The 11,117-nt window shown below is 31.2% G+C and overlaps 1 protein-coding gene across 1 annotated transcript; it reads right to left on the reverse strand.

Annotated features, from left to right (window-relative positions):
* Positions 1-5,524: 5,524 nt before the first annotated feature.
* On the reverse strand, positions 5,525-6,668 carry LOC115987749 (probable glutathione S-transferase). Its single transcript, XM_031111348.1, has 2 exons — positions 6,288-6,668; positions 5,525-6,044 (listed from the first exon to the last, which is right to left on the reverse strand). Exons 1-2 carry the CDS (start codon positions 6,603-6,605, stop codon positions 5,700-5,702), a joined length of 663 nt encoding a protein of 220 aa, XP_030967208.1. The 5' UTR covers positions 6,606-6,668; the 3' UTR covers positions 5,525-5,699.
* Between the last annotated feature and the right edge of the window lie 4,449 nt (positions 6,669-11,117).

The raw sequence follows: 11,117 nt of genomic DNA on the forward strand, positions 1-11,117 counted from the left end.
CTTCACTAGTTTTTGCTAATTGTAACAAAGCATCTCTTATTTCTAAAGCTTGAAATTTTATTGCCTTTACACTTTCAATTTGACTTTCCCAACGTGTTTGTGACAATGGTTTAAGAATTAAACTTGACTCATTTTCTTGTAAAATTTTCCATCGTTTTTTGGAAGAAGAAAACAATGTATATATACGTTGTACTACTCCAAAAAAAAGATATAGCTTTAGGACAAGAATTGGCCACAATGAATAGCACAAGGTTAAGATTATGACAACCACATAGTCTGTAAAATGCTTTGGGGTTTATATCAATAATTCTTTTTTGTATCCCTTCTTTTTTTTCATTCATATTAGACCCATTGTCTTATCCTTGTCCACATACATCATTAATATCAAGTTCAAGACTTTTTATTACACTTATAATTTCATTAAAAAGACCTTTTCCAGAAGTATCATCTACATTTAAAAATTCTACAAAATGCTCATCTATTTTTATTGGACTAGTTGAAATATCCACACATCGTAGTACTAGAGTCATTTGTTCTTTATGACTTATATCGAGAATACAATCAAGTATAATTGAAAAATATTTTGCTTCCTTAATCTTTTTAGTAATTTTACTTTTAATTTCATTTGCTCACACATGTATCAATTCATTTTGTATATTATGTCCAAGATAATGATTATGAATTGCACCATGTTGAATATGTCGAATATGTTCTTGCATTACTAGATCAAATTCTGCAATCATTTCAATTAGACTTAAAAAATTTCCATTATTTTCTTGACAGATCTTTTCATTTTTTCCTCAAGATGACAAATTAATTTCCCAAGATTTTTTACTACAACAATAATTCTTAACAACACTTTTTTCCAATGATCTTTCTCTTTGTTAACTTGTTTTTGGATATTTTTATCAATTGTTTTATTTTTCAATAATCTTATTTCTAAATCAATCCAGGCAATCATGGTAGTAACATGCTCTTTGCTTGTTTCATGATTTTTAATCTTATTGCCAATATTTCTCCAATCATTATTTCCTTCATTAGTAAGTTGATTTGTACCACTACCACGTGTTGTTGAATTAAACAACTTGTGACAAAAACAAAATGCTTTATCCAAATCTTTTGAATACACTAGCCATTTTCTATCAAATTTCTCCCCATTTAATAACTTTTTAAAATAAAAATGTAGTAGAAAAATGTCTACGATCTTTATCTATAGGAAAATTTAGATCATTGTCTCTAATTGGACCCTTTTCTACTAATAAATCTCTTAATTTTGTATCAATATTTTCCCATTGACTTGGATCGTAGATATTATTAGTAAGTAGGTTAGTCATTTTTTCATTTTCTTCTATATTATTTTGTTTTTCATTATCAATTATTGTTACATTAGATGTTTGAACATTATTAAGACTATTTACATTATTCTCTTTTTGTTGTATAATTTCATTATCTTCCAACTCTTTTTGACAAGCTTCTTGTTCATCTGTAATATTTTCACCCAAACTGTCTATTATGTTTTTTTTTTTTTTTTTTTAATACTAGTAACAAATTTATCCATAGATCCTTTTTGAGATTCAATTTGTTTTTCTATTTTTCTCTTTTTTTGAAGTTTTTCATATCCGGATAAATATTTTCTAGTAGACATTTACAATGAGAAAATATTTATAGATAAATAAAACACAATTTATAATTAAAAATTATAATTTAACTAAAGATAAAACTTAAAGTATAGAATAATAGAACCTGGTTATTACAATTTTTCTAAAGCCATGACCACTTTAAAGTCTAAACCTGTGCGAATAAAAATTAATTTATTACATGTTCAATAAATTAGTATCACTATAATACAAATGAGTTGATATGATACACATCAAATTATTAATTGGTGTGGTAATTTATAATAATTGATAAAGTAAGAGTATGCATTAAAAAAATGTGATAAACTATTAATTAGTGTGTGGCGAGACCAGCTGTGATGTGATGTGGGCTGTATGCAAACTGTGCAGTGCTGTGTGCACTATGTAGTCTTGTCTACACAGCCCACAGCCTGTGTGCAATGTGCACTATCACTGTATAGTGCCATGAGCTGTGCAGCCTGTTCAACTGTGCAAAAAACGTGCAGTCCTATGTGCAAAAGGAAAAAATGTGATGTCCTATGACTCCTATCAATCAATCAAGCAGTGAAATAGATTAAAAATATATATATAATTTGAAATATTTAAATTGAATAAATAGCAAACTCCTCATCTTAATTTTGGAAAGATAGAGATTAAGAGAGGGAGATAAGTTTACCTCTGGAATAAGGTATGCCCACAGCCCACACTGCCCCTTTTCAATTTTGAATTTATTGTGAATTGAAGGGAATGAACAAACAAAGATTTCAAGCTAGACTAAGCTTATAGAAAAAGATCAAGAATCAAGATAAAGAAAAAAAAGGTAAGAATATAGATGAAGAGGCAAAGAGATAGAGAGATGAGAGATTTTTTCTTTTGTTTTTGAAATTTATAATCTCTCTTTTAGCATATTTCAATACAATTACGTTGTACTATTAATGAATTTGTTTGGTATTAATTTTGGTTTTAGTATATTTCAAGAATGAGTTAATAAATTTGTCTCCTAAAATTTAATTTTGTTAGCTAAAGTTTGACTATTTTTGTTTTTTTCCTTTTTAATCTTCTGCATTTTATTATACAATGGGGCTTTTTTAATGCATTTTATTGACCAATAAAAGTACTTGAATTTTTTTAATTAAATATATATATATATATATATTTACAAGTGGGGATCTTCTTTTATTTGGAGGCCTTAAGCGATTGCATCGATTGTATCAATTGCATTAAATGTTGAGCCAACCCTGGCTATAACCAATATCAAAAAGGAGTTACTATCATCCAATTGGGCTATGGAGAATTTGCCTTCTTTAATTTGGTAGTAGGGATATTATATAAACAAAACAACTACCCTACCATCGAGGTTGTTTCAGTGCAAATTGTTTTATGTCCCAGACTTATAAGGTCATTGTGGTAATTCAGACCAAGAGACAGACGCTTCCAGGCTTTATCCTCCAATTTATTTGTATTGTGGATCGCAAATATCCAATTATGAGAGGCCCAAGAGTTGGCAATGCAGCTACCATGGTGGATAGATTAGAGTTACACTCTTTTATCCATGCTATGTGAGTGCTCCCTTCTTTACCAAGGAAATCCAAGCTAGATCTCTTTCTTCCCTGGAAGGCTTTTTCCTCACCACACTCGTATCTCTCTCCCCTAATTCTTCAACCCCTTTCTTCCTCAATCTCCTTCCCTTTATATACCCAGCCTTGAGTGAGTTAGCCATCATAAGGGGTCCCTTGCACCAGGCAGTTGGGCACCCCATTGCTACATTTACCTGGACGAGTTGGGTCCATTCAATATTCTTGAAATGACACCATTGGAACTTCTGCCAGCCTCCAAATTCATGTTTGACAAGTAGATTCCCCCAATGCATTATATCATGCCTTCGATAATATCTTATGGTGATTAGTTCAGACTATGCTTTGTTCGAGCCTTTCATCATTGTTTGGTATAGCTGATTGTCAGTTCGGGCCTTTCAACAGCATTCGATACAGCTCGGGTGGGTCTAACTTAAATGGGCCACAATTTTGGGCCAAGCTTTAATTCGTGGACCATGCAGTCATATATTAAAAGTCCACTAATGGAGTATCTAATATAAAGAAATCTTGTTGTAGGTGGACATCCATCTTTGCAAGGAAGTCAGCACAAGAGTTGGCTTTTCTAATATAGTGGTTGATTGTCTATTGGGAGGTTTGGTTCAACATTTGAGGAATCATTATTGGTGAGCAAGCTAACAACATATTTGGAATCATTTTCTATTTCAACATATTGGATTTGGAGTAGGATGCAGAGTCAAAGACCATCCCTTACTGCCCATAATTCAACTTCTAATTTATACATTCAATATAACTCAATATATGTTATGAAAGTGATTCAAAGGCTAGCTCAAAGTCAAACCCAAGCAAGCAAGTAGAAAATTTAATCAAGAACACAAAAAGTAATCAATCAATATATATATATATATATATATATATAAAAGTAGAGATCTCATGCGAGAGAGCATGAGGTTCTACTATGTGGCACACTCTATTAAGTTACATTAGAGATAAGAACAAATTTAACAGTAGAGACTCTTTATTTCCTTTGGTCTAATGTTTCAAGACTACTTTTTATTACATTTGTTATTCAATGTTTTAAGACAACTATTTGTTTCATTTGGTTTAATGTTTCAAGATTTTTCATCTCTCTCACACACAAAAAACTCTTTGCATTTCCGTTCACCCTTTTCACTTTTGATTCGTGATATACCCATGCCCATAGCCCTTCATTCCATCGAATCTGAAATATGCTTAGACCAAAAATAATATCATTTACCTTCAACATTACAGTATCATTGATCCTAACCCATATGAGTAGGCTATGACCAAGGAAGGGGGCTTACATTTTTTATTCGATGACAGTAGCTTACAATTTTGATGTTGAAGTCAGACATTGTGGATTTTGTGAAGGTTATGATACACTTTAAGTCTTTGGGTATTTGAGATTTTGGTTTGTGAAAGTCATAAATATTTTATGTTTTAGAACTAAAGAAAAAGAAAAAGAAACATTCTAATTGATTATTTATGAAGTTAGCTTCTTTTTTTTTTTTTTTTTTTAATTTTGTGTTAGAACTCATAATTTGTAGGTTTCTTTGTAGGTTTTTTTATTGCTATTTTGTGCAATATGAGCAATAGTGGTAAAAATATAAATCGATGATGATTCCAAAGTATTTTCTACTTTTTTTTAAAAGATACAGAAGCCAACTAAAGATAATTAAATTTTGATAAATGGATGTGTTTTTAGCCAATTTATCTTTGTTTAATCACATTCTCTTTATGTTGATACTTACAGATGATTTCCTTAATTTCATTAAGATAATGAATTGGGTGTTTGTGATTGAGGTCTCCATATTGATTGTGAGAATAAAAAGGTTGAGGAAGTGTTTGAGAGTTTGTTTAAATATATCTAATTTTAGGATATAAAAGTATTTTATACTTTAAATTCTTATTTATGGATTTCAAAATCATCTAATCAATTTGGAAAAAAAAAAAATCTACTTTTAAATGTAAATATTATAATATGTTAGTGTTATAATTTTTTTTTTAAAATATGAATTAAGAAAATCAAGTTTAAAAGTATTCAATGAATAGTATTGTGGACAAACATAAATATTATACAATAAAATAAATATTATATGTAGATTTTAATATATATATATATATATAAATTATTTCAAATGATATTGTAAAATAGTTCGTGCATCGTGCAAGATATCATTTGATTCACTATAAAATGAGTTTATTATATTTATAAATGCAGTGGTTAATATGTCCCCACATAGACACATATTTACCAAAATTTTGTTTATTCCAAATATAATTACGGCACAACATGATCTAAAATTTAGAAGACACAACAAGGTGTCTTTCTTATTCATAATACAATACATGCCCATTTGATTTAAAGCTCAGAAAACACATATCAAAGTGTCAAACCAAACCTAAACTATTTTTTTGAAAGTAAACAAACTTGAAACTTTAACGTTACAATATGAATGAACTTTATTACACAGCCACTGAAAACCATAATTCGGGCTAAACCATTTCTCTACTCGTAGCCACGTATTTTCCTCAATTGCCCAACAGCCTCACAAACTTTCTTCAGGTCAGCAAGAGACTTGGCCACAGTCTCCTTTTGCAGGCACCTCTTAGCCCATGCAATAATCTTGGGGCACTCTGCCTCTATGTTGATATTGCCAAATACCTCAAAGGCATGGAACCAGCTGTAGAAAGTGACAAGAGAAAGGTCCACAAACCCAAATGTTTCACCCCCAAAGTAAGGCTTGTCACCAAGCTCCCCCTCCAATATCTTGAAGGTTTCAAAGAATTCCTTCTTGCCTGCCTCCAGCTCTTCTCCTTTTGTAGTCCATACCTTCTTTGTAACATCATTAACCTGTATTTTCCACACATTGTATTACAAGGATGAACAGTGACAGTAATGAATTTTAAATCAAATCTATAGAGATAGAAGAATATTTCTTTAAAGCTCAAGAAAAAAAAGTATGAAATTTATAGAAAATATACTCATTTCAAATTAAATCTTTCAAATGTCATTGCCTCGAATTAAAACCCGTTAACCTAGAATGAAAAGAAATTAAAATAACGTAAAAGACAAGAGAAATGGCATTAAAGGTACCTTCTTATCAACAAAATCACCCCAGAACCTAGCATGAGCTCTCTGGTACGGATCAGAGGGAAGCAATGGAGACTTATCGTTCCAGACCTCATCTATGTACTGAACAATGATGAGAGACTCACAAATAGGTTTGCCATTGTGGATGAGAACTGGGATCTTCTTGTGTATGGGGTTCACCTCTAAAAGCAGAGGGCTCTTGTTATTCAACAAGTCCTCTTGCTTGTACTCATACTTTATACCCTTCTCAGCCAGTGCAATCTTGACCCTCATCCCATACATACTGAGCCAGGAGTCTAGCAGAATCACCTCGTCCGCCATTGTCAAATAAGTAAAGGTATTGAAGAAAATAGAGAAGTAAGGTTAAGAAAGAAAAGAGAAGAAGTGAGTGAGTATGCAAAAACACTTGGAAGATAGCGAGGATTTATAGTCATAGGCGGTGGTTCGGGCTTTTATTAAAAATTAATTAAATAATGCTAAAGTATGCTGGTAAAAAAATAACAATAATAAAAACAATGCTAAAGTATGACTTCGACTACTAAGTGTATTGGTAATCAAACTTATCTTATGACTAATGATATGTTTGATTACCAAATTCATTCGAGATTCTGGATCATTCCACATAATCCGTACGATGTCGTTGCTTTGGTCAATATTGATTACCAAATTCGTTGAGTTTCTGTGTTGCGTCTTTGACTCTTTTGTCCCATTTGACTTTCTTTTAACCCTAATAATCGACGATTTTCTTTAATCTCATTCTCTTTAATATAAAATTTTATTTATTTTTATTCTATATAGTCACTTTAAAAATTACACGTCATATTATCTATTTTAAACTCTATTTCATTATAAAATATCAAATTTTCTTGATTTTTAATTTTTTTTCTTTACACACATCAACTACTATCCATTCTTTTTTTCATTCTTGAGATAAATAAACAAAGAATAAAAAATTAAATGTGAAATAAATAGTGTCTGTGTAAATTTAAATAGTTACTATATTTACACATCTTTAACTTGACTGATATGACTGATTTTATAGCTTAAATATGTAAAATTGAGCCATTTATCTATTGTTTGATGCAAATGCTCTAAAAAGAATTTTTTTTTTTTTTTTAAGTACTACGTCCACAACATTTTCATAATACTTTTACAAAAAATCCAAAGTAGTAAGTCGTTATTGGTTCAAATTTGAATTCACCACTTAAATTATTTTTTGCCCACCAATAACAATCAATAATAACTTGTCACTTAAAATTTGTTGTAAAAGTGTTGTAGATATAATATTTCTCTCTTTTTACTCAGTACAACTATAGATACTTTAAGTTTTACTACGTTGCATTTACAAACTAATATATCATCAATCATAAAGAGACGACTTAAATGTTCATTTGTGAGGAAGTTGAAGCCCGCCAGTCACATTGATAATATTATCAATTTGTAAGCATTATGTTTAGCATTTTTCCTTTTTAATTTATTTTGCAGCTTTAAGTATTATTCTCTCTTTTCTAGTACATCCATGTAGTAGTAGTATAGAACATTGGTAGCAATTAGGTCCTAAGTTTTCCTATCCTAGGGTTTTTTCGAAAACCCTAGCAGTCACCGAAAGTCAATGCCCACCCTAGAGGTTGGGATTTTGGTTTCCTCGTTCTCTAATCAAGGAACGTAGTTGGGAGTACATCAATTGTTGCCATGGAGTCCTTGTCCAAGAAGTGGGAAAAGTTTTCACTATCAGAGCATGAGGGAAACTAGTATTTGGTCCAGGAGGATGAGACTAGGAAGGATACTATTTAGCAGCCCACTTCTTCACCAATCAAGTTCTAAGTATGGAACGTTCAAACTTCTGTAGCGCACTCAAAAGGGATTTGAAGTAAGGGATATGGGAAATCATAGGGCCTTGTTTGAGTTCTTTGACCAATTGGATGTTAACCGAGTTCTGAAGGGAGAACCTTGGTCCTTTGATAAATACCTGGTGGCCCTTAAAAGAGTGTCGAAGCACACTGATGTGAGGAGTTTGGTTTTCAACAAGACCAACTTTTGGGTGCAAGTTCACAATATACCGATTGGAAGTTTTTCTATGGTTGTAGCGTGTTAAAGATCAGAAACTAAAACAGAGCATTCAAAAACAAGCAAAGAAATTGAGAAAGAATGCAAAAGACTTCAAGAACCAGAGAGAGAATTTTCTGAGTAAGAGAGAAAATTCTTATTGCTAAAATTCTGTATTACAAGAAGTGAATGAATTACAAAGCACCACTGTACATTTATACTACGATTACAGCTCTACCAGAAAATGAACGAGCGGGAAGATCACTAACCGTTTCTAACAGATTTTCCTATTTACAAGCTACCAATAATCATTAGCCATCTGTCCAATAACTCAGCCAAATCTCCCATATGCATGTCACGTGCTCCACTTATCCTTTCAATGCTACGAGTAGTTTTCTTAACAAAACATCAATACTACTGTCGTTTAGTCCTTTTATTTTCTTTTGTTCTTTAGTTTTCTTTACACGAGCCTTGCTGACTTTCTTCACCACTGCTTCATCTTTACTCTGTTGATCATGTTTCTTAATATAGCGAAGGACATTGCGTTGATTGTAGGTGTGGTTGATGAGAGCGAGATTGATGTACAGGATGGAGAGGGATGCAATTTTTTATTAGTCCAAATCGTTGTCAACCTGTCAATTCCGTTATGTAGAGGTAGAAAGATTGCTCGAAGGGACGGTTCAGCGTTGGGTTAATTTTAAGTACAAAGGACTCCAAAACATATGCTATTGGTGCGGACTTCTTACACACCATGATAAGGATTGCTCTTCAAAGATGAAAAGGAGAGGAACCACGCAGGTCGATAAGAAGCAATTCAGCTCATGGTTAAAGGTGTAAACACTCGATTTTGCACCCATAATTTAATCTTGGAAGATGACTGGAGTGACCATTCATATACCCAACATTTAGAGTTTCATTACATTAATTAATTCATTCATTCATTGCATATCATAAAAAGGATCTAGCAGTCACAACGGTATGTCCAATTTCCAAATCGGACCATTGGATTGAAAGATATCACATAATCAAGTTTTCACGGTCTGCATGCATATTGTTTAGGTGGAACCGATCACACATGATTAGTTTAAATTAATTCTGATTGGTTAGACAATTAAAATTAATTAAATAATTTTGTGATTAGTTGTTAGTTAGTGTCCAAAATGGGCTTGCTTGCATGGGAATAAAGAGGATAATCAGATAACAAAGAAGTTGTGGATAATCAAGTCTTTTTGGAATATTTATCACTTTAAAGACCTGAATATCAAGAAAAATGGATTAATTTTTATAATATGGATAAAAAATGTGTCTAGGTATGATTCCAGACTCAAAAATTCTCAAAAAGGAAGTCCAAATTGGATCAAAACTCAAACGCAGACCTGGCACCCAAGTGGACCATTCAGCACTCTTGGAGTGTTAATCGGCACATGGCAAGTACCAATCGGCACTTCCCAAATGCTGATTGGCCCAAATTTTTGGTCTAGCTTGGTGACTTCTTGATTAAGATAAAACCTATCTTTTTCGACTTTTTAGATATAAGGACGCATTTCAATTCATATCTGATCTTATTCAGCATCCCAACCTCTATAAATAAAGGGAACAAATCAGAATTAGGGGCTTTTCTCTTCTGACTTTTCAATTCCCCTTATGTTAAAGACGTTCTAGAGGCTTTTGCTTTAGGAACTTCTTTTTTGTAAGCAAAGTATTTTAGACCTTAAAGAAGTAAATAAACATCTTTGATTTCTAAAATATTCATTCATTAGAAGAGAAAGCTCATGCAAGAGGTATTCTGTTTTTCTTTCTTTCTTTTCTTGTTAAGCGTGTTTTTGTGTTGATGCATGAATATGATTAGCATGTTTTATTATAACTTGTTCTTAATATACAATTGCCATGATTAGATGCTTTAGGTGATTGTTTATTTCAATTCTTTCTCTTTGACTTCAAAATCTATAATGACTATCAAAACTTTTTTTATGAAAACACAAAACTGATCTATATTTTCATATCTGATTTTTTTTCTTTTACACAAAACTGGTATGTATTTTCAGATCTGATTTTTTTAACATAAAACTGATCTATATTTTTAGATCTAATTTTTTTCAAAACAAAACTAATTTGTATTTTCAGATCTAATTTTTTTTAAACTCAATTGATATGTATTTTCAGATCTGATTTTTTTTTTTTTTCAAAACTCAACACTAATTGTATTTTCATTAAATACAAATCTAATTTTTTCCAAATACAAAATTGATCTATATTTTCATTAAATATAGATCTGATTTTCTTGAAAAAGTTTACTTTGTTACAAAATTGCAGATTTTGAAATTCAAAAGAAGGGATTGAAAGTTAGGTTAAAGTTTTTTTAATATGTGATGCATGCATAATAAAGTTTCTCTCATGAATGGAATCTTACGTCAAAAGTCCTTTTTATTTGTTTCCAACAACAAATCTATTTTTTCATAAACCATTTTTTTTTTTTTTACTTTGCACAAAACAAATCTAATTTTTCTTTCACAAACCAAAAATCAATTTTTTTTTTTAACTTTTAAAACAAATATGATTTTTCTTTAAAAGATAACATCATTCATAAAGCAAATTTATTTAAGTTAATTTTTGTCAAATGTCTGTCACATGTGTTCAACATATCATTTGACATCATGCAAAAAGGGTATATTGGTCATTAGAGTCTAGAAGACCAGACTCTATCTGGGGGGAATGGGTGCCTAACACCTTCCCATTCTGTAACCTAGCCCCCAAGATTAGGGTTTTTGGATAGGTTGATTAGTGTTT

The sequence above is a fragment of the Quercus lobata genome, chromosome 4, assembly GCF_001633185.2.
Source record: "Quercus lobata isolate SW786 chromosome 4, ValleyOak3.0 Primary Assembly, whole genome shotgun sequence".
Lineage (NCBI taxonomy): Eukaryota > Viridiplantae > Streptophyta > Magnoliopsida > Fagales > Fagaceae > Quercus > Quercus lobata.

Excerpts from the sequence above, each read along its gene's own strand:
- LOC115987749 (XM_031111348.1), bottom strand. The coding sequence starts at position 6,605 with ATGGCGGACGAGGTGATTCTGCTAGACTCCTGGCTCAGTATGTATGGG. Across the intron at positions 6,045-6,287 it reads GTGATTTTGTTGATAAGAAG|GTTAATGATGTTACAAAGAA; the intron begins GTACCTTTAATG and ends TGGAAAATACAG.